At 50.9% G+C, this 16,791-nt stretch overlaps 1 protein-coding gene across 1 annotated transcript in view; it reads right to left on the bottom strand.

Moving 5' to 3' along the window:
* Positions 1-315: 315 nt before the first annotated feature.
* KCTD16 (potassium channel tetramerization domain containing 16) overlaps positions 316-16,791 on the bottom strand; it is a 72,716-nt gene continuing 56,240 nt past the window's right edge. The window contains exon 2 of the mRNA XM_009947053.2: positions 316-767. Within this exon, the coding sequence (XP_009945355.2) occupies positions 316-767 (452 nt within the window). The remainder of the gene's footprint in view (positions 768-16,791) is intronic.

The raw sequence follows: 16,791 nt of genomic DNA, 5'->3' as shown, positions 1-16,791 counted from the left end.
GCCGTGTTCCCACCGGCACCGGCAGCACCCGCACATGAGCATCTCTTGCTGTCGGCCCTTAAGGTATTCAGCTTGTGTAAGACTCAGAGTTTACAAATAAAAGCATTTGTCATTGTGCTTCCACGACTGGAAAAATATCGTTACCCTATGACTATAAATGTTAACGTGAAATAGGCAAATTAGGCAGTACTACAGAGATGGATTTTTTTTTTTTTGACCTAACAAATAATTATTATTGGGAAATATTTTCGTATCACTTAGACTCTTGCTCTAACGGTACTAAGGTCTTGTGCTTTCCCTTTCCCCTCCCCAAGCCTATAGGTGGTACTTCCGCAGCAGTTCGGATTGCCAGGGGTGTTTCCTTTCTGGAAACCTGTCTGGGATTTTGATTTTGAGGAAATCCTGGATACATTTTTCTAGCTCCTCCTCAATAGAGAGCTTCTCCTTCACCGCTTTTTTCTTGCTGGAGTTGGACTCCCGGGAGCTGGAGGTGAGAGTCCGGAGCAGGTCGCTCTTCCTGCGGATCTCGGACTGCTGCAGCAGCTGCACCGGCCCCTTCTTGGCCGGCCGGTCCAGAGTCTGTATGTTGGGCTGGCGGGTGACGGGGCCGCAGATGACGGTCTCCTGGGGGGAGCTGGCCTCCGACTGGCTGTCGCAGCTTGATGTCGACAGCTCGTTGCACGACGTGCCGCTCTCTCCCTCCTTGTCGCCTTTGCCGTTCTTGCAGCAGCAGTCGCAGTGGGACGAGGACCACCGGGAGGGCTCACCTGCAAGAGGAACAGAGAGCGCCCCGGTGTTACCGACAGCTCCGAACCCTCCGCCTGCACCCAGAAACAGGCTGTGCGCCCACCGCCGGGCTCACTGCTGCCTGCCGAGACCTACGGGAGCGGGGAGGGGTGCAGCCAGCCGGCGTGGCAGGAGACCTCTCAGGGAGCTTTTCTGAACTGTCAGCAAAACCTCCACCCGGTCTCCAGTGGGGGCTGGTTGCCATTAATGCTGGAGCTCCTTCATCCGCTCCACTCGCATGTGCTGCTCAGTCCCCTGCGGGTCCCCTGAGCCATCCAGCGCGTGTCTGAAAGGTCTCCGAGATCCTCAGTGAGAAACAGTCACACAAGGATCCAGCCAGGTGTCTAATCAGCCCCAGCAACCACTGCCTCGGGAACACTAACTGCTTTTCAGGCTTGTAATGACCTGCTACTTCCTCCGCCCACCAACCCGAGGCCAAACCCTGCATGGATCACACCGGCTTTTTCTCCCTTAAGAGAAAATCCTGATGAAGTCCACAGAAATTTGGCCTGAGGAAAGACAGAAAAAACAAAATGAGGACTTCAGATTTCGTCATTCCCAACGCATTCCTCCGTGTTATACCCGTGTGGGGGGCTCCTTTGAAGCCAGTAACCTCATAGGCACGAATAGAGGTTTCAGGGCCAAGGCCAAGGTTACTAGTACAAAACAGACCAACAATGATGAATTTTTGGCTGCCAGAGGAAGGCAGCAGCCAGGAGGCAGGACATGGCAGCGCCTGCTGCCCCTTCCCATCCCAGCTACCGTCTCCGCAAAACACGTCGGGTCCAACAGCCCGTGTTGGCACTGATCTTCCCTGGGTTTGTGCTTAACAAAGGCGAAGCTGGACAGAAGGGAATAAAATCTGTCCACACAGGAAGGGTCTGTCTGTGCTGGTGTGTGAAGAAGTCAGGCTGTACCCGAGGTGGCTGCAGGGACTGACAAGTCTCACCTGGGAATGCCAAGCTGCTTAAATCCCATTGAACCCTCCCAGCCTCGCCATTCCTCTGCCTTTAAAAGGACGGTATAAATACACTGTTAAATCCAAGCTATCTCGTTTTTCCCCTCTTTGCCATGTTCAGGTTAGAACCAAAGACTCTGAGATTCTGCAATGACCTTTTTTGCACAATTACACACCAGTGCAGAGTACCACCCCTCATTAGCAGCCACACATAACGAACCAGAGCAGGCAAACACCCTGCCATGGCCCCTGCCCCAGGACAGACCAGTGTAAGCAACGCGGCACGGGCCGGCGGCTCTCCCGCACAGCGGAGATGAAATCCCAGCCCTGCTGCAGGGGCAGGGACCATCACCGCTCCCCGGAGGTGTCACGGCTGCCCTGCGGCGTTGCCCGCAGCCCCACGGCAGAGGCTCGCAGCAAACCCCCCGCAGGGAGAAACATGCCGGTGCCAGGCTCGGAGCCACCCCACCAGTGGGTTTGTTGGCAGGCAGGCTATAGCACACCCGCTCCCTCCGCCTCCTCCCAGCACAACACGCACTGGCAGCCAGTGCAGTGCCATCGGAGGGAGCAGCACTGCCTGGCATCGCTGCTGGCACTCCGCAGGGTGAGGGGCCACGGCAAATTAAACGTGAACGGCAGAGGGACGTGTACCAAAAGCAAGATACACAGATCCCGGGCTCACACTGATCTTGATCTTTCAGGTAAAATCCCAGCAGTCACAAAGGAAATCGGTGCTGGGGGTTTCATCCTAGTGCCCAGCATGCGGCGAGCCGGGAGCCAGCATCCCTGCGTGACACCGCCACGGGAACCATGGGCATGCGGCCCTGGAAATCACACGCTTTCCCAACGGCATGAAGTGAAACAAAACAAAACAAGATGCTCCTCCTGGCGAAACAAAATGTTCAGACAATACTGCTCTCACTGCTAAGAAACACGTTCGTTACCATTCTAGCCTGTGATCATCACGGTCTTTATACTTTCATTCAATTAAACATAACGAATTGTTCTTTTTTAAAATAAGAAATCAAGCAGTATTCAGGTGACCATTGGCTACCAATGTCAATAAACACCTCTCCTGCCACAAAAAGGATTTATACAGCCTGTTAGAAAATTCAGAACCGGGATCAGAGGGTGCCTGGCTTCCCCACCTGCCAGGGAACAGGGAAATCATCTTTTCCATTATTGACACCTACAGCACCCCTAATTTCTCCGGACATCTTTTCTTCTCTGAGGCTCAACAGTACAGCCAGCTTCGGCTGGAAGGCGGTGCAGCCAGAGCTGCCAGCCTCCATCCCGGGCGGCCCCAGCGTCCCCCCTGCTCACCCAGCCCCTGAGCCCTGCAGGCAACTCACGACACTTCGGAGGGAGCCTCCCATGCATGAGGGCTTGGTCACGCACAAACCTGAGGTTTTTGGGAAACACGGTCCTTCATTTGCATAACCCACTGGGGGTGGGAACCCCTGAATAGTAATTTATTTCCTGACTCACGCAGCGCATGGCTTGATTTTCGTTTTTCAGCTGGAGACCTGCCCAAACGCAGTAATGTGTGACAGGGGAAGAGCTGGCATCCAGAACAACTGCTCCCTGACCAAACCACTGCAATAATCGTGGATTTAAATGTCATTCAGAAGCATCCATCTTCCCACTAAAACGTAATTATCATTTCCAACTCACACAGACTGGTAACGTTACCCAGATCAAGAAATACTTAGCTTTGAAACCTGGGACCAGCGATACAAGCCCTGCTCTCACCCGTGAGAAGCACCCGGGGGCCCCGTAACCGGTGTCGCACCCCGGCGCCTGTGGCGTTCCCGAGAGCGGTGCAAGGGCAGGAGAAGGGAACGGCGAGGGGGAACAGCTGGGTGAGAGCCGCAGAACCGGCCCTGTGGCCGTGGCAGCAGCGACAGGCAACGCATGGTGCTGGGATTGCCTCGTGCCGGCAGCTCCGGCATGGCTGAGGGGAGGGCGGCAGAGCGGGCGTGAGGATGGGGAGGCTCTTCCTCACGCCAGGGTCCAAGGTGACTGTTTGGTGCCACCGCTCTAGGAACACCAGGTCCCCAGCCAAACAATGGGGCATTAAAAGAAAAAGCCCCCCGTTGTCACCAATGGCAAAGCCCCAAGCCTTGGGAGCTGACCCTGGAGGAAGGGGGTTTGCAAGCTCATGGCAGCAAAATGTTAAAAAGCTGCGTTGGTGACAGTCACTGCCCCGCTCCTCTGTGTCTCCATCTTTTTTGCAACCATGAACACAGTGCATATAATTTACAGAAACAGGTGGGAAAGCAGAAGTCAGCAGGCCCCTCCTCACCTCTTCCTTCCTCTTCCCTGTCAGTGATGAAGGAGGCTTTCAGTCTGTGAGCTATGTGGCTAAATTTAATTTATAGACTCGCTTCAAGACCTGTTCTGTGTCTTGTCTGAAAAAAGTCAATAATGGCTAAATTGAAATTTTTTATAATTTGCTCAGCTTTGACAAAGGCATTACCCACTGAGCCTTTGTAAAACGCTGATCACACGTGCTTCTGCCACACGTGCCCGTAAGCTGCATCGATCCGCAGCTCCTTACTGCAGTTGGCCTTACAGCTCAGGGAGGGGTCCCTGTGAGGCACTGCTCCGGAGCCTCTGCCCTGCCCAAACACAGAACGATTTATTCCAGCGAGCAACTGCCAGCGCTTGACAGGCAAAAATTAATCAGGTGGAAGGGAACCGGGGAGGGTCTTTCTGGCCGGCCCTGTGGAAACGCAGAGCTGCTGGGAGGGGAGGGCCTCCTCCACGGCTCTCCTGGCCGGCGGGAGGGCAGCTCCTGCTCTCCTTCTCAGCGTTGGCTCTGCACTCGCCTGTAATTACTTTTTCTCTTTTCACCTGGAAAGCCAGTCATTTTCCCCATGGTGCTCATGTGCATTTAAGAACGACAGTGAAGCCTAACAGAGGAAATCCATTTGACGAGCACCACTGCTGCCACCAGCTCTTTCGTGATGCGTTTTCCCTCCTCTGGACATCAGGCTCCCTCCCGGTCACAGGGCAGCGCTAGGGATGCTTTCCAGCTCCTGCACCAGGGTGACGAGCTCCCGCTGCCCTTGCTGCTTCCCCACCCCACGCTGACCTGAATGAAGTCTGAAAAACAGTGAAAAATGAGTTGAGAGGGAAAAGGTTACGGCTCGGGTCGGTTCCCATTAGCGCGCCATGCAACCTCCTCCTACATCCTACATCCTCTGAGCACGGCAGTTTTTGGTGCCTCACTAACAGTTTTTAAGCAAATCCATAGGGAGATTGAGCTAAATCGCACATCCCACAGCACAGGGACAGCCCGTGAAAGCCAGATCCAAGGGCTGCACTCACCCAGCAAAGGAACAAAACTTCAACACACACCTCCAAACAGCCCAAACAGCCCGGACGCCAAACACCAGACACCAAATATCAGACCACCACAGTGGCACAGGGCATTGCTGCGACCACCTAGTGAAACTTTGCAAACCTGAGCTGATGTCCGGCACATGCTCAGGTCGCAGATGCCTCCTCGCAGCCGTGACTTCATAGCTGTGGGGAAGAAGCAGCGGTCCAGCCCCCTGTGCCCCCACTGGAGGGGCTGGACCCTGCTCAGGGATGACTGCATGGGCAGGGGGATCCACCAGCTGCCATCAGGCACATCTAGAGTATATACTTCATTACCACAAAACAAGCCTTTTATAATAAGTTAATTAAGACCTAACAGATGCTAATTTCACTTAATGAATATTCACCAATGATGAGCATACCACGGGTGAGCCGGGAGGCAGAAATTCATCCATTCATGAGGCAGAACAGCAAAACCCAGACAAGATCGGGGCGCTGGAAACAGCCACAGCGTTTGGAGGGGTTCCCTGGGCAGAGACCTCCGGCCAGCACCAGTGTTGGGCGAGCCGGGCTGGGCTGGCTCACTGGGAGCAGGGCTGGGCAGGAGAGCTGGGGCCCAGCAGATGCTCTGGGCGTGCAGAGGATCTCCACGGCGGATGGGCAGAGATGTCCAAAGGGCCCCGGGAAAGGCGAGGGCCCGGCCGAGCAGATGCCGCAGCAGCAGGCAGGGCTGAGCCCCGCGAGCTCCTCTTGCCACCCGAACAACTGCTGCACTCCGCAGAAATAGAAGGGCGAAGGCGAACAGGTTTCTTTTCCAGAAACACATTTCTGACACCTTTCCACAGTGGGGAAGTCTGCAGGCCCCGTTAGACACGCTCTCGGACACTATCCGTCCCGCCTGGCTCCCAGCCCTCCTGTCACCCCTGCCTGGGCTGGCCTCAGCCCGGTGCCACACAGCCAGACCCCAGCAGGTGCGTGGGCAGCGGGCATCGCCAGGCGGGGGGTTTTACTTTCAGCTCCAAAATGAGCTTGTGTTTTACGCTCAAAAGACCTCGATATAATCATTAAAAGAACAACATATCAGGCTAGCCAGAGTAGTACATTAAGGAAATGTAAAGACAGAGGGAAAGCTACGGAGAAAATTGAATTGCCCTTTAGCGTTTAATGAAGTAGGGGAAGAAAAAAATCTTCATTAGGCTATCTTCAGATACCAGAGGAAGAAAAAAAAGAAAGGTTCTGGTATTAAGCAATACTACATGAAAAATACATCTGTGCCAACCAGGATCAAAGCAATGGCCATGCTAGGAAGCTGGCTCTGTCAGTTAAAACAGCCCTGTAGAATTGTCTGATCTCAAGTCAAGCAAGCTGAGCTCCACTTCATCGCAGGTGCACAACAAAAAGGGCCAGCAGAGCTGCCTGATATACTGCTTTGCAGACTCCCTTTGCCTAATTTTGACTCAGTCGGGCACAGGCTGCAGAAGCCTCTGTTTCCCGCACGCTCTGACAAACAACTCCAGACATTGGCTTGGTGAAATGGCTCCTGTCACCTCCTGGGGAGCCAGAGGATGCCCGGGTGTTCCAGAGGCAGACTTGCCAAAACACATTGAAAAGCCCCAAGCTAAAGCCAGCTATCGGTCACAGGAATTCGCCAGCCAAGTGAACCTATTGAGGGATACACTCATGCTGCCCGCAGAGTTTCAGAGGCTATGGGGTAAGGAAACACAACTGCAAAATTCTAACAAGGAAAGGAAGTTGGAGATTCTAGACACATTGTACAAAATCTCATTTTATCATTTTAAGTAACCAAACTGCTCTCTGTATTACAGTTGACACCAAAGCAAAGGGAAGCAGTAGGTCAGTCTGACCCAGACACACAGACCAGACTCAGAACGACAGGTAACGCTTCCCAGGCAGCCTGTTAGGAATGAAATCCTCCACGCTGCCATCAGCCAGGAAGAAGCCCCTCAGGAACTGGGGAGACGGGTAGCAGGTTTCAGAGCTGCGCCACCCCCAGCACGGCACGCTCGGTCCCGAGCTGGTCAAGGGTAAGGAGGAGCTGATGTGTGTCAGCAAGTGAGCCAGGTCATCGCTGCATGGCCAGGTCACTTGGCAAAGAAGGATTTGAGCAAAAGAGCTCGGGATTTAGAGAAAAAAATTTCACTGCTGTTTGCCTCAGACTGATATTTTTTGAGCAATGTTAAACCAAAACACTTCAGCCACTCCCTACCAAAGAAAAATGACGCATTGTTTGGCTATAAAGTCACTTTTAAAAGACGTTTTGGAGCATAGAAGGCGGGATGGGAGGCAAAGGGCTACTGATTTAAGGCTGCGCCACATGTCACCTCCACATAAACCCCTCTATACCTGGGTGTCATTAGAAGCCGCTGCCAAACCTCAGGTAGCTTCAGAAAATGATTCTGTGTCACGCAGCAACGAAATGAGCAGAGCATCGCGCTACACGCCTTCCACACGCACACATCACACATGATTTTGCTGAATACAGCGAGTTTTCCACAGCAAGAACCGTGCAGAATCAAGGCGACCAGCGGTGAAAGCAGTGTTCAAGCAGCCAACCCACCTGGCGAGCTCAGCCTGTGCGGGAGCAGGGCCGGCCGTGGGTTTAGGTTTGGGGCTGCATCAACTTCTCTAGACCAGAAGCACAGTCTGCAATAGCTGCATTATTGTGGAGCGGCCGCAGGTGAAAGGAAATCCGTGAGGCACTACTGAAAAACTGCAGATTGCTGCTACCTAAAGGCAACGGCTGCCAACTGAACCGAACTCACCTAAAACCCGGGACTATCCCAGCCGTCAAAAGGAGAGCTAAGGCAAGTCACCCACCCCCGTGCCAGGACACCATCGATGTTCTTCAGGTGCTTTTCCCAGCATTTTCCAGATCACTTTTAAAGGATATTTCACCCAACTATTTACTTCTTGGAATGTGATTTTGGGGGAGAAGTTAGTGACTTTTGGCCTAGAGCCCCCACGCCACCATCCTCGCAAGGCTGCTGCTGGCCGCACCAGGGCTCGCGGCACCTGGTCCAGCGCGGGCCATCTCATCAGGACACCCCTCGACCGCGGACGAAAGCGTGCTCACACATACAGGAGAGGATGCTCAGCCCTCGGAGGCGAACCCACGCTCCCTCCTGCTCCTCACCAGGGCTGCTGCAATTGCTAAACAGCGCTGCTGCCTCGGCTGCGGAGATGGGTACGGTGTCTGATGCAGGAGTGTCTCTGGATCAGAGAACAGTTAGCTCTCTTACCACATCCCATACCAACACCACGCATACCTAGAAGGCCAGGAGAGATATAAACCCAACGGGCTTGGCCACTCCTTGCACTGCATATCAGAAGGCTTTTTATTAGAGGAAAACCACTGCCACGGTCCATTTATTCTTTTGGGTACCATTTTGCCGTGCAATAAACAGTTTTGCTGGAGTCCCACGGGTCATCTACACGCCATGGGTGGGAGATTTAATTGAGTTTGGGTCTGGGTCAGTGGAGAACCTTCATTCACCACAGGAAGCCACCAGCTTTCAGTGTGCAGGGGACGGGCATCTCGTGGGTTCGCAGGGATTTGCGCAGTTCCCAACAGTGTAAATCTGCCCAGCTGCATTGCCGCACGGGGGAATGGGTCTCCTCATCCTGATTTTGGGTGCTGCCAGGGTGACACACAGAGCCAACAGGTAAAAAATAAATATTTCTCTATGTTTTGCAGTGAGAGGGAAGCACCTGCAGCTGCATCAACCCAGGCAGGACTCATGGCTGAGCAAGGATGGGTGCTGCGCCCCAGGACCAGCCACCATGCAGGCAGCAAACAACATCACGCTGATTTAACCGCAGAATTCATTAATTAATGTCTAAATGCTTTGAGATTCTTAGATAAAAGGGGCTAATTAATTCTGGCCTGGCTTTCCTGCTTTTCTCCCTGATCTCAGCACATTTCTCTCCCAGTGCCCTAATTATAATTATTATTATTAGAAGCTACTGAAGAAGCAGCAAAGCCTCTGATGTATAATTGACACACAAACCATCAGCCATCCGGTTTTTCTCTTCTTCTGTCCCTCTTTCATGACAGACACGCTGCAAGCAGGGAATGGGAATTCCCCGCGAAGAGGGACGGCTGGTGTGTGGAAAACCAGGGAGGAGAGAAGCTATGATACAAAATAAAATTAGCACAGGACCTTCAAACGAAAATCAATGAAGACTTTTTATTGTGAGAAATGGCATCCAGACCCTAGCCCCGCCCGCCCCCCCCCCCCCCCCCCCGTCATTAAGTCCATCTCGGATACGACAGGTTTGGATCTTGTAGTGCTAAGCTGGGATCAAAGTCCAACGGAGACAGACCCAGGGTTCGCAGGGCAGCACTTCCCCCTCCTCCCCGTCCCTCTGCGACCCCCCTGAGCCAGCAGGGATGCTCCGATTGTGGGGTTTTGCAGAAGCGTTTTGAGGTGTCTAAAACTGCTCCAAACCCCACAGCTGCAGCAGGCTGGGACATCTCCCCCTCCTCAACTTCTAGGAGCCCTAGGAGAGGTAGGGGTTTGCATTAGCTCCCCCAGAAAAAGGCTAACAAACAATTCAAAGCGAAATGCTACCCCTAAGTAACTTGTGCTGTTTTATCGTGCAGCTGCATCCACTTCTGGGGCTGGCCCAGTCTCAGCCCCCACCTGTCCCAGGTGATCATTCCCAGATTTGATCCCGCTAACAAATTATCCAGCTCCTGCACTGGAAAGGAATCCTCACCCCTTGCTCCCCGAGCCCCCCTGGAAATGCAGAGGGAGCGTAATCAAATGTGTGAAGCCTCTGACAGATCCCAGGAGAAAGGGTGGAACACTTCTTAGGCAATTTTTCACTGATAAATGCTGTTGTCTTGAAATTGAAATATTCTAAAAGAGCACGGTGATTGTGATGACATTTGCACTGGGAAAGGGCTCAGCTAGATCACTTCAGCATCTCCTTTCATTTTGACATCTATATTATAATATTAATTTCAATATCACACTACATATAGTTAATTTTCTGTAATAATGCTTCAGACTTACAAAAATGCAATGTTGTGATATTTCATGAATGAATGTTAGCAATCACTATTCTACAAGAGATTTCCAAAATTTGATTTTTTTTTTCCTACTGAATTCGGAATGAAAGCACACATCGATGTGTGAGAACACGCAATGGTACGGAGACTGTCATTATGGAGACATATGGAGCCTGCTTTCTCATGCACCTCTGACCCTACAGGCAGAAAAGCTCATTGTTCTCAGAATTATATTCCTTTTATTCAGCTCTTGCAGTTTTCACAGCTCTTCTTGCTGAGGTTTTGGGGGGTTTTTTGGGTTGGTAATTAACAACACTGCCCAGGTCGCCAGGACCATCGGTAGGTGGCAACAAGGTAGCCCCCACCCAAAGCCAGGTAGCCTCCATGGCCACTCTTGGCCAGATCCCCGTCACCTCCATCCCACAGAGGTCCAATCACGGAGTGGGTGCTGGAGGAGCCGGTGCCCTCACGTCCACGGTCACCTTTGTTTCCAACCTTGCAAGTATTCTCCTTTCAACACCGAAAAAATGAAGTGTTGAAGCTTTTAAAAATACCACACATTATTCATACAGTAAATAAAAAATGGATTGCCTCTAGGTCTGAAGATAAGGTAATGGCGGTAAAGTGACAATTTGATTTAGATCACCCATGCATGCACAACGCCTCAAACAGTTTTTGCATCCATGCATGAATTAAAGGTGTTGTGACTGATGAGAGACCAAGGTCTAATTGGTGTTTTAATAAATACATTCTGACTTGGTAATCGAGCTAAATTTATCAGCAGAAAATGTCCCTGTCTAAATAAAATTACCAAGGTAAAGCTTAGGAACAATGACAAATGCCATGCAAGTAATTGGCTCTGGGATCAGTGTTGGCAGCAAGATGGACACACGGTAGATTTATTTGCATTTAGGATCAAGTATCTTCAGCAAAATTTCAGCAAGCAAACAAAACCAGGGAAGGACTTGACAGTAACGTTATTGGTTTGAACTCTCCCATATGTTCCAAGACAGCAGCGAAGGGGGAGGGAGGGACTCGGTGGAGGCAAGGCTGCTGCCAGGCGCGGTTAGGGAGCTAACACAGCTTTTTACCCTTCCGGAGCAGCTGCGGACACCTGGGTGCTGCCGTGGCCAGGACTCGAGCTGCTCTCCACAGACACTCGGTTCCTTCCCAGACCGTTCTACTAATCCAGATTTTCTACTTTAAAGTTTTTTCCATTTAAATTTTCTGAACTTGCCAACCCCGTGTAAAAACCAGAATTGTTCGCCCATGGTCTCTCTGTCCGGGGAGCTCTACGATTCGTGCAAGAGAATTTCAGCCCGGCCCTAGCCAGCACGTACACTCTTATCAGGAGTCTCCCAGCACTTTGTCATCTTACCAGCACTCCTGCAATCTTTCCTAGAAGACTGAATTCTGGAAATGAACTTCTGTAAGAGCATCAAATCTGTTTGAAAATAAAAATAAGTTCCCCAAATGGTGGAGAAAATATGAGACCTGGTGTTAAAATACCAGAAGGCATATTAAATGAGCCAAAATATTTATATATGGATCTTTCTCAAAGTAACATGTGATGAAGTTAAAATCCTGAGTGGAAAAAGAAGCACGAGGTGTGAGCAGCAATATGGTAAGAAACAGAAAGCGTTGAGAGAAATTGGTCAGCCGTGGTCATCAACGCTGTCAGACTGAAAGTCATGATGTATCTTGAGTCATACAGGCTCCTCCTTGCACTTCATAACAAAAGCCTTTCCATCAGAGGAAAATCACTTCTGTGGTCAATTTGTTCTCCTGGGTATCACTTTGCTGTGCAATAAACATTTTTGACTCTACCTGGAGGCCCCCATGCTGCCTGCCTGGAGACACAGCCGGCACTGGGCTACTCGGCACTCACCTAAACCAGCAAACACGTCCCGGGAGGGCCCTGTGGCTTCAGCCGCCTCCCACGCAGGCACGCAGACGGCAACGGCGGCCGCCCCCGCTGCAGGAGCTGCCTGGCCTCACCAGCGCATCAGCATCCTTCCCGGGGAACGGGGTGGCCACACCGCTCCGCACCCTCCGGTCAGCAAACCCGTGGTGGAGACTCGGCCCAGAGGGTGACCCCATGCAGGCTTCTTGGCAGGCTCTGGTGAAGCCTGGGCAGCTTTTAAACGGAGGTCAGGGGTGGAGCCCCTGCGGTTCGGTACGTGTGACCCTTGAGCGAGTTATTTCCACCTTCAGGAAAACTCTGTTCTGCCTCTTACTACGAAGACGTGTGGTGATACCTCAGCAAATGTCTCCATTGTTCACTCAGGCCATCTGTCAACTTTTAACTGTTTCTCATTATGGTCTCTTCAAATCAGTCATTTTTTTTAAACCTCTTTATCAGCCTAACCATAGCCATTTGCTGAACGAAATCCTTCTCCAGTAGCACTGCTGAAATCATTCAGGCTTGCACAGCCCAGATTCATCTGCCTTTCTACCTGTTAGTTTGCATCCACTAAGTAAAATCTTTGGCCAGACAGAAGCAAGAGCACAGCCAAGCAATACTCTTTCAATTCTCACCTGTCTTTTCCATTGACAGTTTAGCAAGCATTTAGCCTGAAGAGGAAAAGTAAAGGAACAGCCTGGCTTGTAGGAAGAGCTGAAGCAGTCTGGCTGCTCAGCATTTCCAGTATGAGAAGAAGTAATTCAAGGAGTAATTCAGTGCTGCTGGCCTCCCTGATTTGTACTCCCCTTCCCAAATACTGTGATTAGAAACAGTATTGGGCCATCAGGACTGTGGCATTTCAGCATGTCTTCCGCTGGGAAAATCACACTGATGTGACAAGTTGACAGATAAGTTTTCTTCTGCCAATAGTGTTTGCTCTTTCTGTCCTGTCCAATGTCTCTAGCTCGGCTAAGTTTGGCGCACAGAGAATTAATAGCTGCCACTACCAGCATCTTCCTGCTTCGAGTCTAGTCTTGCCCCCTCCAAATTTAAGACATTTCTGTCTCTTTTTTGATTTAGTATTGCTGTATTAACACCTTATCTTAATACAAGCTTTCCTTTTACTTTCAGTTACTTTACATTTATGCTCAAGAACTTGAAAATAAAGTTTGACTGAATTAAGCCAGCCTGGGTTAAAGAGCAAGGGCTTCCCTTGTCTTCTCTGAACAACCCTCTGGAGTTAAACATGGCGCAAGCTGAGACTCACACCACCTTTCTGTTAGGACATTAAATCGACTGGCCAGAAACCAGGGAGCAATGCAGGTGGAGCGTGGATTGAACCTCCACAGCTGCTTTGCACTGACGGATTCCTGATGGTTATTAAGAAAGAAATTCCAGTCACCCATTAATTAAAACACAGGTAAAACTGAATTAGTCTGAATAGTCAGCAAACAGGTCTCTTCCCAGTGCCCTAATTTTAGAATTCCCCACACGAGCACTACTGCGGGCTCCCCAGCAGCTAGAGCAAAGAAATCACAATGAGATGAGTGCCAACCACATGCAAAGCCGGGGCAGCTTCCCCGGCATGGAAGCCGACCCCGTACAGCTCTGACCTAGCATGAAAGACCTTGAGGTACACCCACACACACATACATATATATTTGCACACATATATGTAAAAAACACAGTTTACATTCAAACTTGAGCCCTGTTTGGACACTTGTTTTAATTAGCAAAGCCAAAGTACGTATTGCTCCTGCTCCTTGAAGATCTGTATTATAAACTGGCAACAGATGGTTATGGTAATACGGGAGTCACAGTTTCTGAATTTTTGAAAATTAGAACTCATGAACTCAAAAATGCTCTGGAGATACGAAGCTATCGTGTCAGCCTATGTTGTTCCAATTAATTGCAATCAATTGCTAATTGAGAGCTATTTTAAGACATGTCATTATGCTGAACATAATACGGAATAATTTGTGTGTTCCCCTTTACCCCCACCACAAATGACATCAGTGCAAAGAAATCTCAGGAAACAGAGTAAAAAAAGAGTAACAGGAGCCTGATTCCTGATTTTCTTCTGCCTCTTTGGCAGGTACAAGAAAATTAGGAGCTGTGGATTTAAAAAACATAAGAGACAAGGACTGGGACAAGAAATCTCAGTCACTTGTTGGGACTCCACCTCTAAAACTCTTCAAAATGGCAGCTCTGATATTACTGAATAAATTGCTTACTCCCCGCGTTTCCAGACAGTACAAACATCTCATTTGTTGAAACTAATGTCACCAAAGAACGTTGCACCTCAAATTCAAACCATAAGGGTGAAAGACTGTCAAAGGCAGAAGGCAAAGTGGAGCCCGGTTTTATATTACAGTATGGGAACAGGTTGTCCAAAGGTGTACCAGACTCTGGAGAGGAACTGGAAAATCTGAACTGGAAAAGGCAGCAAAAGGGCGAGTGCAAAACATACCTAAATTAATGGGCTTGCAATGGCCTCACTTGCACAGGCCCTGGCATCCCCCAGGGCTGCCCAGCTGCAGGCAGCCCAGCTCGGCGCAAGGTGGGGAGGAGGAGGGGCTCTTCGCAGCAGGGATGCAGGCAGAGGGGGGACACGCGCCCCTCACCCCGGAGGGGCACAGGCTTCCTCCCCTTGTCCAGGCCCAGCACATGAAAGGCACATTTCTGGGCCACTGTCATATGCAACAAATTATTAACCAACGTTATTAACCAATTAGTGATTTCCAAATACAAAGATGAAACAAAGCATGGGAGTGGAGAGACGCTCTGGTTTAATGACAGCAGCGGGAGAGATGCAGCTATGAGTGAGTGCACGATGCTCCAGAGCTGAAACCGAGAGGCGTAGCGTTATCACCCTACAAGGCGTTTATTAGCGGCACTTCTTTTCTGACTGGTTTAGCCCCATTTGCCAGCGCTCCCCTGAGCCTGGGCGGCACTGGCAGAGTCGAGAGGAACAGCTGCTTTCCGGGTGGTGAACAGGGACGTGATGGATTTCGCTGTTACGGCGTGAGATGAACCGTGGCTTGTGCAGCTGGGCCAGGCGGCAGCAAGAGGGCACGGCACCAGCTAACCAACGAGAAATGGTTTGCCTGCAAGAGATCCAACTAGAAAAGCTGCTTATTGAAAAAAATTACTTGAGAAATCACTTTCTTCTTCCCTGCTTAACGCTGTTAATAATCTCGTCATTGCCACGGTACCTTTTTCTTCTTACCCTGGACTTGTTTTAAACAATGTAATGTCCTTCACTTATCGTTTGGCCTCGCACAAAATGGCCAGGCGTACCCCACCCGGGGACACCGGCTGCACAGCCAGGAGCTGCCCGGTGGCTGCGGCACCTCCTGACCACAGCAGGCTGCACGTTGGGCGGTTTCCCCCCGTTGACGCAAGGCACCGTTCCTCCATCGCAAGGATGCATCCCCGAATGGAGACACCAATTACCTCCCCAGTTAACAGGAACGAACGCTGCCACCGCAGTTGGCTGCGGGACCTGGCCAGTGGTGGTGTTCATCACACAGGATCACAGACAGCTCCGTGGTATTTCCCGGTGACCACAGGCACTAATAAAGATCTCATGGTCTTTCCTGTAGCGCCACGTTTTCAACAGCATCGAACCAAGCCTTGTTTTTCACCAATGGCTCCTTAAGAACAGCGTGGTGTGTGCCTGCGTGGGGCAGTGCCCCAGCCTGGGAGGGGCGTGGGGGGCGGTGGTGCCTCATCGCCTGCTCCGAGCTGCTCCTGCCGCCCAGCGCCACCAGAGCCCTCTCCCCACCGGTGCAGTTCAGCTTCATTGAGGGAAATGCTGTGGTCACAAAGAAAATCAGAAGGCGAGGGGCTGTCAGAGAAGGCAGCTGCCCTGCAGGGCTGTTCATTCATTACGTGGCAAGGGCGGCTGCTGCCAGAGCAGAGGGCGGTCCGAGCCCGCGGCCAGGGGCACGGACGGTACCGGAGCTCTGCATCGGGGCTGCTGCATTTCTGGGAGTATCAGGTATCCCTTTCCATCGGGGCAGATGCTTGTTTTTTATGAGCTATTTAAGACATTCTCTCTGGAAGTTTTCATTTTTTTTCCTGTCTGAACCTCATAAAACAGTCTTCTGCTCTGTAGAGATAAATTTGCTTTATGTGAGAGAAACATTCGCAGCCACAGTGGGCTTTGCCTTAAAGCCTGTATCTTGCTGTTTAATGTTGCTGTGGCTTAGCTGGGTTTATTTTCTATCCCCTAAGTGGCGAATCGAACTTTAAGAAATGAATGGTTTGGTTTATCAGTTTTAGCATCTAGACCAAAGCACTTTTGCATCAAATAAACGCATGCAGTGGGAGACTCTCCAGATACTGCTTTAAAAAATCCAGTGGTTTATTCCAAGCATTTTTAGCACCAGCTTCAAGACCAATTAAGTCACCCATGCCTGGGCAATCCTACATGCTTGGAGATCACAAGCTTTCCTCTTCCGTGAAGTAGAGGGCCTCGAGGGGGGTGCTGAGCCGCAGCAGTAGCCTGGCAGGGACACCAAACTCCGCAGCTGGGCTCGTCTCCCATTGCAAGGCAGGTCTCTATGTAGGTCGCTCTGAAGCTCTCCAGCACAGCGTTAGCATGAACAAAATACCCAACTATTTCTATTTTTGCAAAGTATAAAAAATAAACGTAGAAACCAACCAAAGCCTAACCTGCCCCATTGCTCCTGACTTCAAGGGAGGCACTGTGCAGAAGGGGACACGACCTTCAGACCAGCAATTCCAGAAAATGAATCAGTAACATCTGTGAACCCA

This window comes from Leptosomus discolor, chromosome 10, assembly GCF_034619465.1.
Source record: "Leptosomus discolor isolate bLepDis1 chromosome 10, bLepDis1.hap2, whole genome shotgun sequence".
NCBI classification, from domain to species: Eukaryota; Metazoa; Chordata; class Aves; order Leptosomiformes; family Leptosomidae; genus Leptosomus; species Leptosomus discolor.
Note: the sequence above shows the minus strand (reverse complement) of the source record. Positions and strands in the feature narration are given on the sequence as shown.